Source organism: Dermochelys coriacea, chromosome 22 (genome assembly GCF_009764565.3).
Source record: "Dermochelys coriacea isolate rDerCor1 chromosome 22, rDerCor1.pri.v4, whole genome shotgun sequence".
NCBI lineage: Eukaryota > Metazoa > Chordata > Testudines > Dermochelyidae > Dermochelys > Dermochelys coriacea.
This window is the reverse complement of record NC_050089.1, coordinates 6,920,994-6,945,653: the sequence shown is the minus strand read 5'-3', so window position 1 is coordinate 6,945,653 and position 24,660 is coordinate 6,920,994. Positions and strand designations below refer to the sequence as shown.

At 50.7% G+C, this 24,660-nt stretch overlaps 1 protein-coding gene across 3 annotated transcripts in view; it reads left to right on the top strand.

Annotated features, from left to right (window-relative positions):
* The window catches only part of SNX19 (sorting nexin 19), a 55,770-nt gene that overhangs the window by 9,632 nt on the left and 21,478 nt on the right, over positions 1 to 24,660 (top strand). For 2 of the 3 annotated variants that reach the window (XM_038380856.2, XM_043500952.1), the window contains exons 6-8: positions 6,112 to 6,208; positions 7,252 to 7,402; positions 11,385 to 11,514. In XM_038380856.2, the coding sequence (XP_038236784.1) occupies positions 6,112 to 6,208; positions 7,252 to 7,402; positions 11,385 to 11,514 (378 nt within the window). Of the gene's footprint in view, positions 1 to 6,111; positions 6,209 to 7,251; positions 7,403 to 11,384; positions 11,515 to 24,403; positions 24,593 to 24,660 lie in introns of all 3 variants that reach the window. The other variant, XR_006276641.1, reaches the window with a different exon arrangement.

The following is a 24,660-nucleotide window of genomic DNA, read 5'->3' as shown; positions in this document are numbered from 1 at the left end:
TATGAACATGTGTTATGTTACCGTATATGCTCGTGTATAAGTGACCACCGCTCACTGAATAGAAATTGCTATTTAAAAAAGAAAGAAATGGACCGGTATAGGAGGGCCTGTTTGTGTGTGTTAGACAATATATAAGAGAAGAGCAATGCACATGGATATATACGGCGGGAATTTCATTCTATTTATTGTATTGTTAATCATAGAAATCTAGGGCTGGAAGGGATCTCGAGAAGTCATCAAGTCTAGCACCCTGCTGTGGCAGAACCAAGTTAACCCTAGACCAACAACCTCCCTTGGAAGCCTATTCCAGAGTTTGACTACCCTTATAGTTAGACAGTTTTTCCTAATATCTAACCTAAATCTCCCTTGCTGCAGATTAAGTCCATATTTCTTGTCTTGCCTTCAGAGGACATGAAGAACAATTGATCACTATCCGCTTTATAACAGCCCTTAACACATTAGAAGCCTGTTATCAGGTCCCCCCTCAAGCTTCTTTTCTCAAGACTAAAACATGCCTAGTTCTTTAAACTTTCCTCATAGGTTAGGTTTCCTAAACCTTTTTATCATTTGTGTTGCTCTTCTCTGGACTCTTTCCAATTTGTCCACTTCTTTCCTAAATTGTGGTGCCCACAATTTTACACAGTACTCCTGCTGGAGCCTCACGAGTGCTACATAGAAAGGGACAATTACCTCCAGTGTCTTACATACAACACACCCCAAAATTATATTCGTCTTTTTTTCCAACTGCATCACTTCGTTGGCTTATATTCAGTTCGTTATCCACCAGAACCCCTAAATCCTTTTCAGCACTACTACTGCCTAGCCTGATATGCCTCATTTATGATATGTCTGGGGGGAGAAAGCAGAAGGAGACTCTGCTGGTTGGGAGGCATGAGATGCGATGTCCTGAGGTTGGGGGTTCCACGACCACCACTCCCAAGAGGAGAAGGCGGGTGGTGGTGGTCGGGGACTCTCTCCTCCGGGGGACTGAGTCATCTATCTGCCGCCCTGACCGGGAAAACCGAGAAGTCTGCTGCTTGCCAGGGGCTAAGATTCGTGATGTGACGGAGAGACTGCCGAGACTCATCAAGCCCTCGGATCGCTACCCCTTCCTGCTTCTCCACGTGGGCACCAATGATACTGCCAAGAATGACCTTGAGCGGATCACTGCGGACTACGTGGCTCTGGGAAGAAGGATAAAGGAGTTGGAGGCGCAAGTGGTGTTCTCGTCCATCCTCCCCGTGGAAGGAAAAGGCCTGGGTAGGGACCGTCGAATCGTGGAGGTCAACGAATGGCTACGCAGGTGGTGTCGGAGAGAAGGCTTTGGATTCTTTGACCATGGGATGGTGTTCCATGAAGGAGGGGTGCTGGGCAGAGACGGGCTCCATCTTACGAAGAGAGGGAAGAACATCTTTGCCAGCAGGCTGGCTAACCTAGTGAGGAGGGCTTTAAACTAGGTTCACCGGGGGAAGGAGACCAAAGCCCTGAGGTAAGTGGGAAAGCGGGATACCGGGAGGAAGCACAGGCAGGAAGGTCTGTGAGGGGAGGGCTCCTGCCTCATACTGGGAATGAGGGGCGATCAACAGGTTATCTCAAGTGCTTATATACAAATGCACAAAGCCTTGGAAACAAGCAGGGAGAACTGGAGGTCCTGGTGATGTCAAGGAATTATGACGTGATTGGAATAACAGAGACTTGGTGGGATAACTCACATGACTGGAGTACAGTCATGGATGGTTATAAACTGTTCAGGAAGGACAGGCAGGGCAGAAAAGGTGGGGGAGTAGCACTGTATGTAAGGGAGCAGTATGACTGCTCAGAGCTCCGGTACGAAACTGTGGAAAAACCTGAGTGTCTCTGGATTAAGTTTAGAAGTGTGTGCAACAAGAGTGATGTCATGGTGGGAGTCTGCTATAGACCACCAGACCAGGGGGATGAGGTGGATGAGGCTTTCTTCCGGCAACTCACGGAAGCTACTAGATCGCATGCCCTGATTCTCATGGGTGACTTTAATTTTCCTGATATCTGCTGGGAGAGCAATACAGCGGTGCATAGACAATCCAGGAAGTTTTTGGAAAGCGTAGGGGACAATTTCCTGGTGCAAGTGCTAGGGGAGCCAACTAGGGGGAGCGCTTTTCTTGACCTGCTGCTCACAAACCGGGTAGAATTAGTGGGGGAAGCAAAAGTGGATGGGAATCTGGGAGGCAGTGACCATGAGTTGGTTGAGTTCAGGATCCTGACGCAGGGAAGAAAGGTAAGCAGCAGGATACGGACCCTGGACTTCAGGAAAGCAGACTTTGACTCCCTCAGGGAACAGATGGCCAGGATCCCCTGGGGGACTAACATGAAAGGGAAGGGAGTCCAGGAGAGCTGGCTGTATTTCAAGGAATCCCTGTTGAGGTTACAGGGACAAACCATCCCGATGAGTCGAAAGAATAGTAAATATGGCAGACGACCAGCTTGGCTTAATGGTGAAATCTTAGCGGATCTTAAACATAAAAAAGAAGCTTACAAGAAGTGGAAGGTTGGACATATGACCAGGGAAGAGTATAAAAATATTGCTCGGGCATGTAGGAAAGATATCAGGAGGGCCAAATCGCACCTGGAGACGAATTGCATCCGAGAGTGCTGAGGGAATTGGCGGCTGTGATTGCAGAGCCCTTGGCCATTATCTTTGAAAACTCGTGGCGAACGGGGGAAGTCCCGGATGACTGGAAAAAGGCTAATGTAGTGCCCATCTTTAAAAAAGGGAAGAAGGAGGATCCTGGGAAGGACAGGCCAGTCAGCCTCACCTCAGTCCCTGGAAAAATCATGGAGCAGGTCCTCAAAGAATCAATCCTGAAGCACTTAGAAGAGAGGAAAGTGATCAGGAACAGTCAGCATGGATTCACCAAGGGAAGGTCATGCCTGACTAATCTAATCGCCTTTTATGATGAGATTACTGGTTCTGTGGATGAAGGGAAAGCAGTGGATGTATTGTTTCTTGACTTTAGCAAAGCTTTTGACACGGTCTCCCACAGCATTCTTGTCAGCAAGTTAAGGAAGTATGGGCTGGATGAATGCACTATAAGGTGGGTAGAAAGCTGGCTAGATTGTCGGGCTCAACGGGTAGTGATCAATGGCTCCATGTCTAGTTGGCAGCCGGTGTCAAGTGGAGTGCCCCAGGGGTCGGTCCTGGGGCCCGTTTTGTTCAATATCTTCATAAATGATCTGGAGGATGGTGTGGATTGCACTCTCAGCAAATTTGCGGATGATACTAAACTGGGAGGAGTGGTAGATACGCTGGAGGGGAGGGATAGGATACAGAAGGACCTAGACAAATTGGAAGATTGGGCCAAAAGAAATCTAATGAGGTTCAATAAGGATAAGTGCAGGGTCCTGCACATAGGATGGAAGAATCCAATGCACCGCTACAGACTAGGGACCGAATGGCTCGGCAGCAGTTCTGCGGAAAAGGACCTAGGGGTGACGGTGGACGAGAAGCTGGATATGAGTCAGCAGTGTGCCCTTGTTGCCAAGAAGGCCAATGGCATTTTGGGATGTATAAGTAGGGGCATAGCGAGCAGATCGAGGGATGTGATCGTTCCCCTCTATTCGACACTGGTGAGGCCTCATCTGGAGTACTGTGTCCAGTTTTGGGCCCCACACTACAAGAAGGATGTGGATAAATTGGAAAGAGTACAGCGAAGGGCAACAAAAATGATTAGGGGTCTAGAGCACATGACTTATGAGGAGAGGCTGAGGGAGCTGGGATTGTTTAGTCTGCAGAAGAGAAGAATGAGGGGGGATTTGATAGCTGCTTTCTCTCCTCTGTTTTTTCCACCAAATGCATCCGATGAAGTGAGCTGTAGCTCACGAAAGCTTATGCTCTAATAAATTTGTTAGTCTCTAAGGTGCCACAAGTACTCCTTTTCTTTTTGCGAATACAGACTAACACGGCTGCTACTCTGATACCTGAAAGGGGGTTTCAAAGAGGATGGCTCTAGACTGTTCTCAATGGTAGCAGATGACAGAACGAGGAGTAATGGTCTCAAGTTGCAATGGGGGAGGTTTAGATTGGATATTAGGAAAAACTTTTTCACTAAGAGGGTGGTGAAACACTGGAATGCGTTACCTAGGGAGGTGGTAGAATCTCCTTCCTTAGAGGTTTTTAAGGTCAGGCTTGACAAAGCCCTGGCTAGGATGATTTAACTGGGACTTGGTCCTGCTTTGAGCAGGGGGTTGGACTAGATGACCTTCTGGGGTCCCTTCCAACCCTGATATTCTATGATTCTATGATTCTATGATTTTGTAGTCTTACATTTGATTTTTCGTCCTTCCTAAGTGTAAAACTTTGCACTTGTCTTTATTGAATTTCATCTTCTTGTTGAATTCAGAGCAATTCTCCAGTTTGCCAAGGTCATTTTGAATTCTAATCTTAACCTCCAAAATGCTTGTAACCCCTGCCAGTTTGGTGTCATGCATACGTTTTATAAGCATCATCTCACTCCGTTATCCAAGTCATGAGGGTTTGTTGGGGCACCCAGAGCCTTGAATAGGCATGTTGTATTTTTTTTTTTATTATTATTTTAAATCTGACTTTAGAAAAATGGTAACCAGTGTCTAAGAAGTGGGTGTATACATGTATGTATATAGAATCATAGTAATGTAAGGCTGGAAGGGACCTTAACAGGTCATCTAGTCCATGCCCCCCCCGTGCTAAGGCAGGATTAAGTAAACCCTAGACCATATGGTAGCCAGTGCGTAAGATGTGGGTCTATATGTGTGTGTGTATATATGGTAACCAGAGCTGCAGTGTCACTGTTGCAATATCCTGTAAGTGCAGCCTCGGGCCCAAAGCACCAGCCAGGGCTGCAGTCTCCTCGGGAGGTGGATGAGGCAGCGTGGCACTTGCAGGGTCCGTGGCGATCACTGATTCCTGCATGCTGTGCTCACCCTGAAATCTCCCTGTTCTGGGTCAGAAATTTCAGCCTCAGAAGCTGAGCTCCTCCATCAATATCTGTGGCACCCCCTCTCCCAAACACTTGACATGGGGAAACTGAGGCACAGAGAAGGGAAGCAAGTTGCCTAATGTTGCACGTAGGTCCATGGAATTGCTGGGAATAAAACCCAGAAGCCCTGGCTGCTGCTGTCAACCACTAGACCATGACTGGGTTGCAGACACCTGGAGTGTGTATTCTAGACACCCATGTGGTCTGTAAGCCCTTATGGAGACTTCCTTTGCAGGATCCCCCTGTTATAGCATGATACCAGTGCTTCTTTGGCAGGGCTTATAGCAGTGTGTACAGGGCCATTCACGCTACGTATCCCTTGCTGCTATACATTAAAAAATTGCATAGGACCTTTGGCAATTATACCTACCGGGTGATCTGCCTAGGGCCACTGGGGGTTACAGGCAGGGCTGGCCCTAGACCAAATGCACCCCAGGCAAGGAGTGTCTTTGGCACCCCCCCTTCTCCCCCATTTGTTAAGCTTTTGAATAACTTATTTTTTTTTTTTTATTGTGTTTGCAATTCATTCCGTTTTCACTAGCCTCCTAGAATGTTCTGGACCTTGGTAGAGTCTCGTGGAACCTTCCAGAGAACGACATTTCCCAGAATGTTGTCAGCCATGTGAACCAAGGTTCACAATAGCGCAGCCGGGGGCTCTCGCTTCGCTTCACTTCGGTCTTGCACCTCACCGCCTGACTTGCAACGTCCTACCCGGCGAGGGCCTGGCTGGCAACATTCTAGAAGGTTCGAGGAAATTATAGTTCTCAGAAAGTCTGGAAGCTTCCACGAGATTCTACAAAGGTCCAGAATGTTCTAGGAGGCTAGTGGGAAAATGAATCCGCCTGCGGAATGCCTGAAACGTGTCACGTCGAACGTTCTTCTTTCCCTTTTGTCACTAACAACAAAACCAGCACCCCAGGCCCGGTGCGCCCCCTCCCCACCCAAGCTTGGCACCCCAGGCGGTCACCTGCCCCTTGATCTGGCCTTGGTTACAGGAAAGATCAGAGCTGGTTTCCTTTCACAGCAGGGTGGCTTTCTGTGTTCTTAGCTGAAGCTTTAGCAACTCCTCCCCTCACATGAAGGACAAGGCGTTAAACTCCGCTCTGTCTCTCTTCCCCAGGCCCAGGCTGAGGTTCCCGTCCAGTAAAATCGCTCCGGTGCTGAGCGTGGCCGAAGCACATGAGAGGATCCTGTACGGCCTGAGGGAGGCCAGCACTGTAAGTGTGGGTCCTGCACGAGGATGCTTGTCAGATGGCCAGGACCATGGGTCTTTGGGAGACAGTTTGAGGGCTGAATGGGAAAAATCCAGGTGTACAAAGGATGTGGTGCAGTGAGGACCCCATGCAGCGTATTCACTGCTTGCTGCTGCTGGAGATGGTCACCAGTGCAACGAGTTTAGTAGTGTTCAGAGTAGCAGCCGTGTTAGTCTGTATTTGCAAAAAGAAAAGGAGTACTTGTGGCACCTTAGAGACTAACAAATTTATTTGAGCATAAGCTTTCGTGGATGAAGTGAGCTGTAGCTCACGAAAGCTTATGCTCTAATAAATTTGTTAGTCTCTAAGGTGCCACAAGTACTCCTTTTCTTTTTGCGAGTTTAGTAGTCTGAGCCACCATGAAGCTGTTTGCTGTTTGCACGGTTAGTTAAAGAGGGGCCTAGTGCCTAGCAGGATTCTTGCCAACCAAGCAGGAAGAGCATTCACAGAGCTATTGGGGAGACCAGGGCTGCAGGTGAGGAAAGGCCTTGGTGGCAAGAACCATCTCTTTGTTGTATCTTTGTGCAGCGCTTAGCACAAGAGGGCCCTGGCCTCTGGGCACTATCACAGTCCAAATAATAAACGGGCAGAGCTGGTCGGGGTAGGAGGGTTGTTGGAGATGAGGACAAGCAAGTTGGGCATCTAGGGCTGGAATAACAAAGGGTGTTGCAGGACAAGAATGCCGTGCCAGTGCATCTCTGGGGAATGGTCCTGGAGCCCAGAAGCAGGAACTGGTGTTGAGGGTTGAAATAGAAAATAAATAGCAGCAACAGTGACTTCCTGTGACCTAATTTTTATGCTTGCAGTGCTAATGGACAGGCCATAGTGTGCCCTGACGGGAGCCACTGGATTCAGCAGGGCTGCACAGGGTGGGAGCCGGGAGAGGCTACGGCTTTATGGCAGTGGCTAGCTGTTCATATGATGCAGAGCAGTTTGATGGAGTGGGTTGCCAGCTATGGCCACCTGCTTCCCAGTGCTGTGGCCCTGACACATGGCTGCTTCCTCAGGTCTCTGACCCCTTGTCCCTGGCCGGAATGGAGTCCTTCATTCAGAAGCAGGAGAAGTTGCTGGAGGCGACGTCCAGTGAGGCCCCGGAAACCGAGGGGGCAGGCCCCACGCATGTCCCGCAGCAGCCGGTGAGCCAGAAGGATGACCCTGGTAAGCTCTTGCCTGCTAATGCCCCTCCACCCCACCCCATCAGTTGGCTTGTATGGTACATGCCTCTCCCATCTTCGTCAGTTTGCTTATCTCATAGGGCCTTTGGGGTCTCCTCGCCTGTCATGCTTTGGGCACTCTGATTAATGATTGAAACAACTAGACCTCTCTGCCACCGTGCTGGGAAGCAGCTGTGTGCTGGATTGTGGCTGGAAGCAAAGGGAAGAATCAGAGCCATGTGGCTATGGAGGGCGGAGGGCGTGGTCATGTCTTTGATGCTGTCCTCTGGCATGAGAGCAAGGGATCTCTCAAAACTCCTCACTTGCTCCAAGCTACTTAGATGTAACCTCTTTGGGTTTCTGAGCATGTGCAGCACCCATCACAATGGGGCTCCACTCCCAGGCTGAGGTCTCTAGGCACCACTGCGATACCAGTAATTATTAATAGCTAGTGGCCAACAGGCTGCAAACCAACGAAAGCAAACACTGCTCCACCCAGCGTAGAACGGGCTTGGGGAATTCACTACTCAGGAGCTGGAGAGAGACAGCCATTGCAGGGTATGAAAAGGGGCTGAACAGTCTTGCTCACAATAATATTTCTAGTTGTACATGCTGAAAGGGAGTGATCCAGTCTCATGCTTTGTGGTGCACGATGATGACTCGAGCAGCTGGAAGGAAATAATCTGTCCCCCCATCATGCCCAGCATTGCCCCATTTGTCTTTCTCTAAAATAACCTGTTGGAGGTACGGTGCAGGAGCCAATGGCTCACTTGTTCATATCTCTCTTTTACAACCCATCTGTAATAAAAAATCTGAATGACTCTCAACATTAGCACCACAATAATCTTTACGAAAATTGAAAATTCCCACCTGGGCAGATACGTGCTGCTTCTCTGCATGACTGAATATATCCAAGAGAAAGTAACAAAGGCAGTTTGCAGATAGCAGGGTTGTCTATTACTTTGGGAGTGTGAGTCTGGACTCTCGTTTGCTTGGTTTTTCCCTGATGGACACTGGGCAAGTTATTCCACCTGTGTGGCCCTTATTCCCTGTTTTCCAGGCAACCAGGGAGGGAATAACACTTCTGTACCCTACAGGATTGTTGTGATGTGGGAAATGTTTATGGAGAACTTGGAGTTTCTCTGGTGAATGCTACTATAGAGATGCATTTCCTAGAGGAGGGAGAGGGAGACATTTAATACATTTTAGTTTCAATATTGCATTTAAAAAAACCCTCCATTAAAAGAACATTAAATTTGCAAAGTCAAGAACTCAGAAGTTAGGAAATGCCAGAATTAAGGTTGCCCGTGCAGCTGCCATTCAGTCCCCTTGCGTTTATGTGTTATAATGCACAGTCTTTCAGAGGTTTGTAATTTGACCAAATTTGGATGGCTGTAATGGGAACAGCAAAAGGCACATCTGTGACCCTAGAGTGACCCCTGACAAATTTCAAATCCCTGCTCCAAGCATGGGGGCACTAGAACTTTTCAACAAAACATTTGTAAGAATATTTTTAACATGGGCAAAACAATGTATTTTCCCTTAGTCTGTTCTTGGATGCGGCTGAACTGTTTAAGTTGAAACTTTCCAAAATAATTCAACTTGGGGCAGACACCCAGTCTGGAAAATTACAGACCCAGTGGTTAAAATCTGGTTAAGTTGTAATCAACTGCATACACAGTCTCATAATAGGAAGTGTGGACCATCCTTATGTATAGGTAGCGGTACCTGCCCTGCCTCTAATGAACGTGAATACATAACGCTGCAGGGCTGTCAGGTCTGAAGTCACTGGTCTGTACAGAACAAGTGAGACGCGAAGGGGTCGTGTTTAGCTGAACTCTCATGGAAGTCTTGCGTAAATGATGCTGACTTATCTGAGCCATCACCAGACCTGGAAGCAGCGAAGGGATGGAATGGTCTGGGAGGAGAAGGGGAATGTCTGCGAAATGGCTTGCCAAGGACAACTAGAGTCCATATCTGTTGAGTAAGTGACTTGTCAGAAGAGGGGGGCACAGTAAGGTTGGCCAGCCAGTGATCTGGGGTTGGGGGAATGGACATGAAGGGAGTAAACAAGGTTAATTCATGATCATCTGTCCTGTAGCGCTGCCTGGGTTTTTGCACGTGGTGACAGCCTACTTTGGCCCTTCTAGAGAAAATCCAAGCCCCAGAGGAATGTAATGCATGAGAGGAAATGATTTCCCAGAAGGACCAGAGATACTGGGGGACAAATGTGAGCTACCCGACTTACTTGACGGGTATGTGCAAACAATTGGCATCCAGTCTGATGGGGAAAAGGTGCCAGCTCACCAACAGCAAGGGATGGAAACAAAAACCCTGTCCGCTCTCCTTTCATGCAGTAACTGGAGCACAAGCAGGAGAAGGAGGACTCTGAAAAGTGCTCCACCTTCAGGAGAGGATGGAGGGTCTGTGACTCAGACACTGAGGTCAGCACATGGAACCTGTGCTTTAGTTTAGCCACCCGTAATATGGGGAAAGTAAAGCCTCCCACCTGTGTCACGTGCCCTGAGACCTAGGGGTGTGAAAGTTCTCTAGACAGGCTAACTGCAGTTAAGATCTGAAGCTTGCACAGTTTGGTTGGAGAGTCCAAGGACCCTGAGGAACAGAGCCGGTTACCCTGTCGAGGTCTGACAGTGGCACATCACTGCTGATGTGCTGGTTTTTTGCACCTTTCCATTCTGTGCTGAGACAGGGTTTGCACATCTCGGTGTTGGGACCAGGGCCTGCCACAAGATGGCAGCCCAGCAATGCTAACCAGAAAGCCAAACCGCTGAGAAACTGCAGGTCAGGAGCAGTGAAGGGCATGCCTGGGAAAAGCCCAGCTGCCCCCTTCCCCCACCTTTTCTCCACACCCAATGAGTCCAAACTCTATCTGCTAAAATTGGCTTCCGCCCCGCCTGTTTCAACCATGCTTCCCTCCCTGAACTCCCCCTATTGCTTCCTACCTCTTACCTGTAATCCCCACTAGTACCCACCCAGTGGTCTCCCCCGCCTACATCTTTGTTCTCATTTCCTCTCCTTCCACCTCCTTTTCCCATTCTCGTCTTCATGCTTCTGTTGTCCTTTTGGCTGTCTCCGAATCTGAGATCCTTCCAGTCCCTCCTTCAGCACCCACCCCTCCAAGCAATCTTTCTCCCCATCCCTCTGCCCCATGTCTTGTCTCACCTTTGATCTTGTCTTATTCTGCTTGCAAGCTCTTTGCAGGGTCTGTGTCTCCTCTGCATTTGTAAAGCGCCGGGTCCGCTTAGAGGCTGTATGGAGATGGGCAATGAGGGCACCGACTGGGAGCCTTAATCCTGGCATATGTTCGTGTTCTGCCGCTCTCCTCACTGGGGAGGAACTGGGGATGCCCAGCCACTTTGCCCACGCCTCCTCACACTCAAAATGGGAATGCATAACTAAGGAATGGGCCATGTGCACAATGCGATGTGGCTTTATTTGTCACCAGGCCTTTCCTACAACCTACACCCCAAAAGGCTTTGGAGTTAATCAATTACCTATGCTGCGGAGGCACCTAGAGTCCTGGCCCCATTGTGCCAGACGCTATTCCCATGTATTGTAAACGACACCCCTGGCCTCACACCAGCAGCTGGGGGTGAAGTTGGCGGGGCTCACAGCGAATGACAGCAGCTGGGGATCTGGTCTAATGTGCATCTCCTTTGGCTGCTCTGTATTATGAGGAATATGGGAGGGAGAAGGGAGCTGTTTGGGGTTGGATTGGAGGTGAGAGAGGCCGAAGGGCGTTTCGGAAGGCGGTGGGGGTGTTGTAGCACGTCCCTAAGCCAGGAGCAGCATTCTGCATGTGCCGGAGTCTAGAGAGGTGGTAATTGGGGGCCTGTAAGGAAAGGAGTCTGTGCCCCAGGAGTGCAGTGTTCCTGCTGTGAATGCAGAGCCATGGTCTCACTCTGATGCAGCAAGCGACGTGGGTTTAAGCTGGCTTTCTCACATGCCCCCCTACCTCCCGGCAGGTTCTGAGACACCCCTGGCAGACACGGCTCTGGACCTGCTGCATCTGCTGATGGTGGATCGCTGGAGCTGGCTCTGCACTGAGAACATGCAGAAGGTGCTGCACCTGCTCTTCGGATCCCTGATCCAAAGGTAAGATCTCTGCAGTGCTCCACATCCCTAGGAAGAAGAGAGCTGAGCAGGTCTCCCTTGGTACATGCAGCCCTGGGTTGTTTCCCTTTAGAGACAGGAAGGACTGATCCATAGCATCAGGTCCCAGGCTCTTGGAGTGGGAGGTTTTGTCCCTAGTGAGAAGGGCAGCGTGTCCAGTGAAGGCTGCTTCCTGGCTCTCCAGTGGGTGCTCTCAAAGGGCCATGGATCCATTTGGGTTGGTAAGGCAGTGGCCACCCCAGCAGGAATACGAGGAAAGTTACTTTAGTGGAGGATAGTCGCTAATAATCTCCCCAAGCATTAATGAATTTAGTCTCCCAACATCCCAGGGAAGTAGGACTCCCAGCCTCCACTGACACCCAGCTCTTTCTCAGTAAGGGGCAGGTCACAGCTGTGCCTTGTCTGATGTTCCAGAAAGGAATCTGTGCACTGTCCCTGAGCAGGGTGTGTTTGTAAACCTCCCTCCTGCCATGCTGCGTGTGCGTGGCTGGTTCATGATGTGCCAAACCTTCCCCAGTCTGGTTGGCTCAGGGCCCTGTCCTTGGCTGGCATATGCGTTGAGCAAGTGCTCATTTTTCCTGTGCAGCAGTAACTGCTTGGCTGGACCTGCTGTATGTCCTGCAACCCTGTGTCCTTAAAAACATGGCTCCTGTTGTGTGAGCTGGGAAAAGGGGGATCATTTGCTTGGCTATTAGCTTGGTTAGGTGGAGTCTCTCTTCTCGTACCATCCCCCGTTCATAGGAGGGGATGCCTAGGGCCAAATCCTCAGCTGATGTCAATCAGGTAACTCAGCTGCACTGATTTTCACCAGCTGAGGATCTGGTCTTTGAAGGTAAATGGCAAAGCTTTTTGAAAGAACCGAAGCTCAGAGCCTGGAAGCATTTCCTCTCATGCAACAGATGTTCTCCAAGGACCATGTCAGGGGAGTTGCCCCCGATGAAGTTTGTCAAAGCCCTTTCAGGCTGAGAATTTTAGCAACCACTAGAAAGTTGGCTTCTTTTGGGGGAAGGGGGGAGAAGTGCTACAGCTTCTCCACAGCAGGCTTTTCTAGCTGCGCAAAGGAGCTGGAACCCTGATCCCTGAGTGTGTGAGCACAGGGGGCGCCAGGTCCTGGCACTGCACGTTATGCACTCCTACAATGTTGCGTCCCAGTTACCCCAGGAGCCTGCGCCACCAGCTCATTTTCTACCTGAGGAGCGTTGATAGGCTAAGCACCTGACTGGCTCTGCGACTCATGTCTAAACTGGGGATCTCTGGAAATGTCCCGAGCAGAGCTGTGTTAGAAGGGCAGGGTGTGCAGCCCCTCCGTGCAGTCCGTGTTAGAGATTCAGAGTCAGGCGAACCTAATGTTTCCATGGGCGTTTGCCTCGTGCCAGGGGGCCTGTTTTTGTGCCCGGATCAGAGTATTCTGCGGTGTTTCCCCTGGAAATAGAACTAAAGAAGAGCTTCCAGTCCAGTGCTCAGCACCCTGGAATTGTAGGGTGAGGAAGGGGGCGGGGGGGTTGAGTTAGAATCCACAGATCCGAACCCCCATCCTCTGCACTTTGTGTCTGGATCAGATCCAAAACTAGAAGGGGCCTATACTTCCAATCCATGTTTGATGCAATCCAGAAGGCAGGGGGAGGGGGGAGTTTTTCAAAGTCAACTCATCTGTTACCAGGATACTGGTGTGATCCATTAATTGCTTGGACTTCTGTCTCCTTCGCTGTTCTGGGCACCACAAGCGATAGGACGGGGCTTGGGCCTCTCGGCGCCGTTCAGCTCTGGTGTGGGATGAGAGCTGGGGTAGAGTCAGAGAAGGAGAGTGGATGTTCTGCTCTGGGAGGTCAGTGCTGGTGTTTCTGCGAGAGGAGCGCAAGTTGCTTGGTGGCTCTGACCGTGACGGAGAGCTACGGTGGAGATCTCCATTTCTCTGTGTTCTTGGCATTGCTACCTGCTGCAGAGCTGAGACCAACCTGTGTTTGCCTCGGGGTATGTCTCTCCTGTGGGCGGTGGTGTGATATGCCCAGGTATACCTGCATTAGCTCTCATCTAGCTAGCACAGCTCTAAATAGTGGTGAAGACGTGATGGTGTAGACCCTGGCATGGGCTGTATAAGCCTGCCTAGAAGCCTGGGTATGTACCCGTGTTCCTGACCCGCATCGATGTCCGTGCAGTTGCATCTTCACTGCTATTTTTATCCACGTTCACTAGAGTGAAGCCAGTGTGGGTATGTAGACATGAGTTGCATCACTCCGTTTCAGTGTAGACATACCCTCATTAGAGGAGTGCTAAGAATAGGTGCTCTCCATGCCCACTCAGTGTGGTACTATGTCCCCCCCAGTGGTTGCTGGGCCACATGTAGAACTTCAGCTAACCAACGTGGGTCTTGTCTCTCGGGTCATAGAAGCTCAGAGTTTAAGATCCAGAGGCCCCAGGTTGGATTTCTAATAACAATGATTCCGGAGTTTTGCATTACACAGACTCGGGTTGGAGGCATTTCGCCATCCTTGTACCCTTAGCTTGATTGAACGGAGCAAACCTAAGTACAGCCACAGTCCTGGCACCCTGACTCTGGCGCAGACTGCTGCTGGGTAGCCCTAAGAGGGAGGAGAAGATGCTAGATGCTGATTCTGTGGCATGAACTATTCAATCCTTGGCAGCCCCTTTCTTTGCTAGTGTAGACCAAGTACAGGAATAGTCTTAGCAGATCAATGCTCCATCTAGTCTGGCATCCTGTTTCCAACAGTGGCCAGTACCAGCTACTTGAGAGGAAGGTGCAAGTACCTTTTCCTAGGCAGTTATGGAATAACCTGTCAACGTGGGAGGGGATCTTCCTTCCTGACCCCTATTAGTTGGTTTATGCCCTGAAGCATGAAGGTTTATATAGAGTCGGATGTACAGCCTGTTGTGCTGCTTCTGGTGCCCCCCAAGGGTTCCTTTCCTGCTCCACCAGATTCCCCATTGGGGTCTTAGTGGTTGAGAGGGTGTTGGCGGGTGTTGCTGCTTCAGAACTGCCTCCCACTGCTGTACACTCCTCTTGCAGCTCTTGTCCCACGGGGTGTTCCTGGTGTCTTGATGCAAATACCCGCATGGGCATTCCAGCTTCTCTCCAGCAAGTACCGGAATTCCTCCTTGGTAGAAGCCATGCAGCTAAATGACCTGGACACAACGGGCCAGATCCCCCTGCCTGGTGCAATAGTGTTGAAATCAGTGGACTTTCACTAGGGATGAATTTGCCCCCCCCCCTTTACACACACATTTCTTCCATCCTTTGGTGACTTGCAGTGGTTTCTCATTCCTCCCCGGTTCCCTATCTCTCTCTCTCTCTCGGTCTGTTCCCTAGCACCAATTGCCATAGCATCCTCCATCTTACACCTGAAATTACAGCAAGTGTCCTCCGCCAGATGCTCTTGCTAACTAGTAACAATTCTTCCCCTTCCCCGCACCGAAATATCCCACCCTACCCTTCCTTCCCTCCTCTCCATGGCTGGAATAGTTGTAGCTGGAGCCAGGAGCTATAAATCTCCCCTGATTGTCAGTTTCATGGCAACAGGAGGCTGGAGGAGAAAAGCTGGATGACCGAAAAAGGTATTGTTAAGTAAAAGGGAGGACATGCTTGCATGTCTGCAGTGGTGCCAAGCGCATCCAATTATGTAACATGGAGTGGTCCTTTTTTGGAGCCGCAGGGAGAAGCTAGGTGGGGGTGGGGGGCAGCTGGGAGTTGAGACGACCCCGAGCCAAGAAAAGATTCCAGTTTGTACAGTCCTCTCTGCTCGCTCAGCTTGCATCTGTAAACAAACTCTTGGCCCTGCTCCAAATCCATGCCCCTCATTTATTAAACTGTCTCTTTTCACCCATGGGTCAGCAAAAAATGTTCCTAGTCCTAAGGAAGGAAATGGGGCTATGGTCCTTCCTAGCAGAGTGAATTCAGAGTCTGCCTAGGGGCCTGTCTGCCAAGGGGAACAGAGATGGGGCTATTCTTGGCTTCTGGGGTATCGGTGCAGGAACTAGAAGCATTTAGACAATCAAAGTCCCTTTTTGAGTGGGTGAGTCAGTGCAGCAATATAAATACAGGCCGGGCAGTTGGAACACACAGTGGCTGCATCTCCTTATCCTGCCCTCAAGCTGTCCTCTTTGGCAGCAGTTGCCATTGGGTCAAAGGGACAGGCACCCCAATGCCATGGTGATGGGCACAGTGAGACAGGCTAGATCCGGCGCGTTCTCAGGGTTCCATCTTAGGTTTTTAGCCAGTGGGAGAAGAGATGGGGGAGCCTTGCTTCAGGTTTTTCAGAACCAAGTGCCCATCCATGTGTCCTGGGTTCAAGAGCCAGCTCCATGGGGCATCCAGGAATGGAGCCACCTTTGGGTGCCAGAAGATTAAAACAAATGAATCAAACAGGCAAAGTGTGAGGGGGGCAGGTTTTTGTGAAACCTTTTGAAGACCAGGGCGAGGTGGGAGCTTGGCTTTGCCTGGCCTGATCTGGGCACCATCAAGGCCTAACCTGGCGTGAGCCCCTTGCTGAGGCAGTGGTGGTTCCTGCAAATGAGCCACTTAAATAGACTTCCTGGTTCATTTATGATTAGGCCTCAATGAGGGGCACTCGATGCTAGTAGTGGTCAGTTCTGGGCTGTGGGCATCTGCCCCAGGACACTGGCTGGTGGCCATGAATGTTGGAGACCCGCCATCTCACGTCCTACAGAACAGCCACTGAGAGTAATCTCCAATGGCCGCCAGCCTGACTCTCCTCACCTCCCTCTGATTCCTCTTCATGAAAATGTCTCTGCTTCGCCTCTAGAAATGCCCCTGTTCTCTGCCTGTGGAGTTTGCTGGCATTGCCTCTTGTGTTTCCTAGGCTCTGCGGTGCTGTGATGATCAGGGGAGGCTGAAAATTTCTCTGTGGCTTCCATGTCAATGGGTGAAGGTGGCCCAAGTATAAATCGTGTGGAGATTAGCCGCAAGAAGAGCCTGGCGCTCACATGAAAGAGGTGTGGCATGGGGCTGCACAAGAGATCACACAGAATGGATGCAGCAGGGGCTGCTAGTGTGAGTGCAACAAGCATGTGTGTTCAGAGCAGCGGGTTTGGGATGTAGGAGTAATGGGCTCCTAGCATGGGTACCGCAGGACCAGTAAAGGGTGCTCTAGGCCTTTGGTCCAGGACAAATAGGGCTGCAGCGTGAATATAAGGGGTGGACGTGATTGGTGCAGCAGGCCTGTGCCATCTGCTCCCAGCATGTAGAGTTCATGTGCTGATTGTATCGCTGTATCTGTAGTGTGCAGACTGTCTCTGTGTGTTACTGCTATGGCAAAAGGGCTACAGGTGGAGGGAGCAGAAACCCTACAGCAATACCCTGAAACCTTGCTGATGAAGCTAGAGAATCCAGGAAGCTGGTAGCCACCTACAGTAGGTTCTAATGGAGCCAAGACCGCCTGAATTCTGATGGCCCATGAGCTATGTCCCATTGCCAGTAGCACAGGTATAAGGAAGCCCCAATGACTGGATCAATAAGTCAGTACTCGCTGGTTGTTCTGTGTCTTGTGTCCCATGGCTGGTTCCTTGGTCAATCTGCTCAGTTCCTCGCCAGCCACCACTGCAACTCTTTGTATCGGGTTGGTGGGCTTCCTGGGGTCTCTCTTGATGATACCACAGGGTGTCTGTTGGCTGCAAGTGCTCCTGATGCTGTGATCATTTTAACCATCTGTGGATTTTTTGCTCTGATTTTCCCTCTCTCGTGGGTTTGCTCATTTCAGCCTGAGCGAGAGAAGTGCTCATTCTCTCTTGCAGAGCATATCTACTTCCAAGTAGATGACTCTGGGTGAGGTGGGGAATCTAGAGACGAGGCCAAATCTGGACAGATGCAACTCCATTCTCAAGGTGAGCCTAAACCTCTGACTGCCAGAAGCTGGGAGGGGAAGAGGGGTCAATCTCTCTATAATTGTCCTGTTCTGCACACTCCCCCTGAAGCTCTGGTACTGGCCATTGTTGGAGACAGGATGCTGGGCTAGATAGACCATTGGTCTGACCCAGTCTGGCTGTTCTTATGTTCCAAGACTGAATCTAAACACCCGCAGTTTTGAGAGAACTCTGGATCCAGATCTGAACATTCCCCACTGCCTTCTATCCCTAGCACTGTTTTTTGTTTGTTTGTTTTGTTTGTTTTTTTAAGCAATAAGTTTTTCTAGTAAGTCATTCACCACCCTTTCCTGAACATCACAAAAAAGGGGCGCATTTTATACAACCTGCTAATCCAAAGATAAAGATATTACGTTTCATCACATCCTGGCTGTCTGCGCTTGGTAACCTGAGTGGGGCTGCCATGCTGAGACTCGGAAGCACATGTGTGTATATAAGGGAAGCGTGGACATATGCAGTCAGCTTTGATGGTGTCAGGTTCCACGTGGCTTTATAGGGGGCACGGAGCAGGAGTTAAAATAAATGAAAAGCATCCCTGGCTTGGATGACGGATCAGCATCTCCTGTCCTGCTGTGCCCTCAGTCATATGCTCGCATGGCTCTTCCAGATCTCTCCCCTGGCCTTTATTTCCCTCCTTCGGCACCTTTATAGTTTGCGCTGGATGCAAAGGGACCACCTTGCCATCCCTGGGGATCAACATCCCATGTTTGTCCATAGCAGAAGAGCAGGACAAGTGAAAAATGAGCTGTGCTAAGAGCTAGGCTAGCTAGGTAGTTGATGAGTGGGACCAGCCAGGTGGTGGTCAGATCTGCATGAGGTTTAGACTAGGAATCGAGGTTCAAGCTAGAGGCTGACTCATGGCAAGGATCTGGGTTCACCAGCACTGAAATCTCATGAGCTGCCCCAGTGATGTTTAGGCTCCACATGGCAGGAATCTCATGAGATCGCTGCCCTTGCCAACTTTCCACCATTTTGGATGTTGGCGACCTTGTGGGCTCAGTTATTCTGGTGTGGATTCTATCCATTGCTGGTTCTCCCAAAATTCCAGCTGGCCTCTGAGCCGGGATTGGGAAACAGGGTCCTTGTGGGGTTGGATCCATCCTAGAACCAGACCTTAAGGGAGACTGAGATCCCAGAGCTACTTCTCTGAGCCTCTGAGAAATCTGGTTCTAAGTTGGGGGACCCTGGCATTGTGGGGAAGGGGAAAATAAGGGGTCACACAAAGCCCCTGGCATGAGGGAGGAGCTGGAGGTGTCTCAGGGAGGCCCTGAAATAGAGGGGGAAGGGAGCGTGATACACAAATTTCGGCGGGGGGGGGGGTGGAATAGAGGAATACAAGGAACCCCTGGTGTGAGCCTACAGAAGCAACGAAGTGTGCATCCCTCTAGTTATTTCACCTGCCACAAAATTGCAACCTCACATGCTTTGACTGAAAAGTTCCCTGCAGATTCTGGAATTTTCAGTCCTAGGTGGGCGGTAGGCAGCTTTTATAATTATACTCCAGCAGCATATAGAGACCCCAACTAAAGTTGAGGTCCCACTGTGCTTGGTGTTGTACAGAAACATAGAAAGAGGCTGTCCCTGCCCCAAGTTGCTTAGTCTATGTGAAGAAGACAGACAAAAGGCAGGAGGGAAAATGGGCACAGAGAGAGGAAGTGAGATGCCCATGGTCAATGGCCAAGCAGGGAATAGAGCTTTGGTCCTCTGAGTCGCAGTCTAGTGCACTGTCTGCTGGGACCACATCTTGCCCACCACATTTGGATTGAGAGGCATTATGACTTTAACCCGTTGTGGAGTGGCTCAGGAAACTATAAAGCCTTTCACCTGTGTCATCCATTTGAGTCCAGGCCAGGCTGATGGTGACAAGAAGCTGTTGCCATCTGATGGCTTTTTGGATAAACTTTTGTGAAATGAGTTTGTTGGGTCTCAACCTCGGTCTCAGCCAGCTCTGTAGAGGGGTGAGAGAGTTGAATGGCCCCTCTTATCCCGGGAGGTGGTTGGAGCCAAGGAGCGTTGGTGCTGGATGAAGGAAGACTGTTCTGTTGCTGCCTGTGTGGATAGATGGAGGGCACTGGCACAAAACTTTTTTTTTTTCTTTTTCGCCAGTGAAAAGCGCAAGAGAGAAACCCCCAGGACATGCACACGTGTGTGTGCTGTAATCCTGTCACACTATTTCTCCCTATTATTTTTCCTGGATGGGGGTGACATAATTTCTAGCCGGTAGTGAGTTTGCCCAGATGTAAGCTTGTTTATTGGCTTCATGTTTGTTCTCTAGCTGCCACCTCTCTCGCCTTGGCAGGGTGAAGAGGGGTCACTGGCTTTGCATTTCTCACTGTGGGCACAAGGGGGAGCTGCTGGCCAACCTGAGATTCTCTCTGGCAGGTTAAAATTCGGAAGGACCCGGCAGCTGTACAGCTGAGGGTCTCTTGTCACTAGAAGGGGTTGTAGCTGGGATAGCACTGGAGGAGTATGCCCCGTGGTGATCAAGGCTGGGTGGGTACATAGAGGTGACAGCTGAGAATGGATGGAATGAGAAGAGAACCAGGCTGCGTGGCTGCACTGAGCAAAGGGATGGTTAGATTCACGCTAACAGGGTCCCAGATCCCACCACCTCAGACCTTCTGCAGGAGTTCGGGTCCAAACTTTGCAATTTGGGCCAGTTGCCTGTTGATATAATGGATTCCTGGAACTACACTGCTTCAGGTTCAAAAGAGCCACATGACACTTGCCCGGGAAAACATTCTCTTGATCCAGGCATACAACGCCTACTGGCACCAATGGGTATTAAACAAGACCTATCTAGAGTGTTAGTAGCCCGGGGGTGGAGGGGAAGCATTGCCCACTTCATATGATCAGGTCAGTACACACAAGACTGGCAGCTTTCAACTTAGGCCTGTGCCCTACCCCTTCTCTGCCTAACGCAGCTCAGTTGTACCATAGCCTTGCTCTTGTCCCACTGGCCTGCTGCTTTCTGTCTCTGCTGTGGCCTGGGATATCATGAGTGACCAGTAATTTAAAGTCACCATCCTCACCTTTAATTGTCCATGTGGGTAGGTGGAGGGGAAGGAGCTGAATCAGTATGTGGGATCAGACATTTGTGTGTGGAAGGTAGGAGCAGAGTTAAATAAAGAGCTGGAGTGAGAGACACACACACACCCGGATCCCTGATCTTTGGAGTGACAGATCTGCTAGAGATACCTGAGCTGTTGGATATAGCACCAAGATGAGGCTTGTGGTGGTTTGGGGGTGGATGAACAATCTGAGGGCATGTGGTTGTAACTGGTGAAGCGCTGCTTTGATGGTGCTGTTGTGTCTCTATCTCTACCCTCCTGTGAGCTGGAAGAAGTTTAATCTAACACCGTTCTACCTTTAAATCTCCTTATTTCACTCATGGCAGTTAGAGAGGGAATCCAGCCTATTGCTGGTGAACATCTTAGCCATTCTCTTTGGCCAGGTCCATATTATTCCTTATACTCTATTCTCTAGCATTTTGTCCAGTGCTAAATCTCCTAAATGATGGGATGGATCCTGCTTCCTCTGGGGAAACTAATCAGAGTCTTCCTACATCCCCATGTCCAGAAACTTCACCTGCTGTTCACTGGCTGAGTCTCTCCTTATTGCTCCTAATTTTCACCCTAGACCATTCCCCGCTCTCCTTAGTGCTAGCGTCACCCACTAGCGTGCATGGTATGTCTTCACCAATCCAGTGACGCAATATGGGTACCCAGACACAGAGCCTGGCTCTTTAACTCAAGCTGTAGAGCCTCACTCTTTCAGTCCAAGATCTTTCTTGTGTTATGCACCCTGGGCCAAATTCTGCCCTTCCTCCTGCTGATCTCGGTGGGGTGTAAGTGCAGGGAGCCAGGCCCCACCTGTGTGACACCACTGCCCTCTGCTGGCTAGAAGGCCTGTATGTGCACATGACCACATCCCCTCCCAACGGAGAGGTTAAAAACCCGGCCTTTAGTGCAGCTCATGAAAACGCTCCCTGAGGTCAGACAGTGAAGGCAGGCGGCTCTGGAGAGGCGGTCCTGAGCGCTGTCCCTGCAGATGGCCCTGAAGCGGTCACAGCTGCTGTTACCAAGGATGAGGCTTTTGTCCTTCCGTTGTTTTTCTTCCTAGCAGTGCCCTTAAAATAATTTGCTTTGGGGAAATCTCCCTCCCTGTCACAAAGCGTCCTGTGCTCCAGCACGCCATTGCTGCCCCCCCCCCCCCCATCTATTGGTTATCTGTTTTTTCTAGGCAAGGCTCTCTTAGGGCAACTTTAACTTCACCCCCTCCCCACACACACACCCAAGTTACCTGCCTCACCTGGCTCTTCCTCCTCGTTGAGGTGGGTCCCTCTGGGCCGCCAGTGGTAGTTTCAGTGTCTTGGGACCCTGCCTGGTTCCAGGTTATTCCAGCTTTTATTATTCTCCTTTCAAACTGTGGCCCGAGGGCTCATTATACCTGCAGCCTGGGATGACTATGTGGACGGGAGGAGTAGGAATTCCCCCGCCCCAACCTTCACAGAGCCCTTGCCCTGGGGCTGTCCATTCCCACCCAAGCTCTGTTCCATCCCCTTCCTGGCCCTCCGATCGGCCTTGGAACTGACCACGATGGAGGTCACTCCCCACTGAGGTAAAGTCACCGTGAACAATGAGGCCCCTGATTGCCAAGACAACCATTAAATTGCCATCGCCTCCCTGGTCCATCTACTCCATCAGGCTTCACCGCCATGCCTCGTCTCGGATTGGGTTTTTAGCTCAGCTGGGTGGCCCGTTTAATTAGCCCTTCCCCGGAGGGCTCTGCATTGGGAAAGCCGGCACCCCGGTACTGGTTGAATGAGAACGGAGCCAGGCAGCCGTTCACACGAGAGCGGGTAAACCCGGCGGGCGGGGAGGAGAGGACGCACCACTCAAATAGGCCAGGCAAAGCACCAGGGAGTTGTACCAATACAGCAGCGTTGTTCCCCTCATAACCAGGTGCCTGCCAAGCTTGCGCGTCCACACCTCCCTCTGTACTGGTGCATTCTAGGAAAATCTGGACGGCTATCTCTGAGTGCCTCAGCAGGGGATAGAGCATGAAGGGTGCATGCACAGAGCCTTAGCGACCACCCCGGGACGGGGGGCAGTGCGTCCTGGGATGTCCCACTACCCATGTCGCTGGGAGGAAGACAAACTGGTTACATGGTTAGGGGAGTCCATCGACACTGCAAACCAGCCCGTGTGTGTCACTGGATGACAACTCTGTGCCGGGGGGACCTCTGATGAGGGTGAGCAGCCACGCAGCGAAATAGAACTGCGCAGAACAACGGCCGTAGCAGCTGCTGAGTTGCGCTCTTGAGAGCTGTGTCCTATCTCCTTCCTCGGGCCAGCCAACATGAGAGAAAAGCACCAGCACGCTGGAGGGAAGGCGTTTTGTTCGCACAGGGGACTCGGGTACCTCTGCAGGGAAGACAAGCCTGCAGAAGAGGTGGTGTAGACAGGACTTAATGCAGCTATCATCCTTGTGTGGACCAAGTGGAGGGGAGAAACTTGCCCAGAGCTGTCGGGAGGACAGATGTCTGCCAATCGCACCCTGAAATAAAGGAAGGGTTTTACAGAGTGTCCAAAGGAGGTGGAATAGGAGAGTGCTGTATCCTCCATCTCACCTCCCTTGAGCCTCTTCCTTATCCCATTTCCTCATGGTGCTCTTCTCATCTTGGTGACCAACAGGGGGCAGTGGTTAGTGCACTGACCTGGGACTTCAGTTCCCTGCTCCCCCACACAAGACTTCCTGCATGACCTTGGGCAAGTTACTTAGCCTCTCTGTGCCACAGTTCTCCAGCTGTACAATGGGGATAATAGCACTGGGCTGTCTCCCGGGTGGGCTGTGAGGATAGGTACGTTCAAGATGGAGAGGCGCTCAGTTACAGTGGTGATGTGGGGGGAATCATGTAAGTAAACTATCTAGATAGAGGAGAGCAGTGCTGGATGGTCTCTGCTGTGTCCAGCACCCACAGCCTAGGAGAGGAAGTGCTGCAGCATCTGGGCTCAGTGGGAGGCTTTCTCCTCTCCTGTGTGGGCTGGTGATCGAGCCTTCTGACACTGGGGTCCATGCGAGGGCTTTTTGTGAGCGACTCAGGCTGTTCTGGGTTGGCTCAGTGACTGTTCACACCCTTCCCCCTGCATCTGGGATAGGACCCAGCCTCAGTCTGTCTAAGTCAAAGCACCATCCAGCTTCACTGTGCCATGTCTGAGCTTCTCCGTCAGACCCCAGCCTGGTTTTGAGCCAACTTGGGATCAGCCTTCAGACTTACCCAGTTTCCTGCTCTAACCACTGGAAATGCTGCCTCCTTTTACATGGCCCACTGAGAGTTCAGATATCACTACGGCTACGTAAGGTCCTGAGCACCATATCATAATAGCCCTTCTGGCTTAGGAACATAGGTGGATATAAGGTGTGAGATCTCCCAAAACATTAGGGCTGGAAAGGATTGCTGCATGCGGCTGGAAATGAAAATCCCAGCCCCAACTTGTCCCAGGGGAGAATGCTGCAGGTCAGGAGTGAGGTGCATCAGCAGAGCTGTGAGTGGGTTCAGGACTGAGCAAGCAAAGGGTGCCACCAGTAAAAATTGAGGCCAGTGGCCAGAGCTGTGAGGTGGCCCACAGAACTAGAGCCATTAAACTTCAAGCCACTGCAACTGAAAGGACCCATCGCTTATTCTGATATCAAAGCCTCTTTGAGGATCATCCTCCCCTCATTCGGCGGGGAACACGGCAGGCAGCTGTGATGATCTCCCGAGGTGATTAGGGACCGGCTGTCCCTTGGACAGCCTCTTGGGCTCTCTCGACTTGGTGTGCTGACAGGGACTGCTGTATCTCCTCCCTGTCCCCTTGGCTTTGGGAACTGGAGCTGGAATGGGTTGATGTCAGTTTAGCCATCCCGGGCACCTCTGAAAATACAAGTGTGATTCAAGGAGCTCATAACTTTGGGGGTTTGTTTTGTTTTTCAGTCTCTCTCGCTAGCTCTTTCTGCCAGCACAGCTGGTGAAAACAAATCACTTGGCAGCCTCCTTGCTCCCCTTGACTTTACACAGGACCACAGATGCACAGCGTTGCCTGACCCTCTCAAGCACCCGGGCACAAACCTACTTGCTCACACTGCCAGGCTTTTTGGATGGGCCTGAATTCAGAATTTAAATGTATACCCTAAATTAAAAAAAATAGTAAGAGAACCAAAAAAGAGCCACCACGGCTAAACAACAAAGTA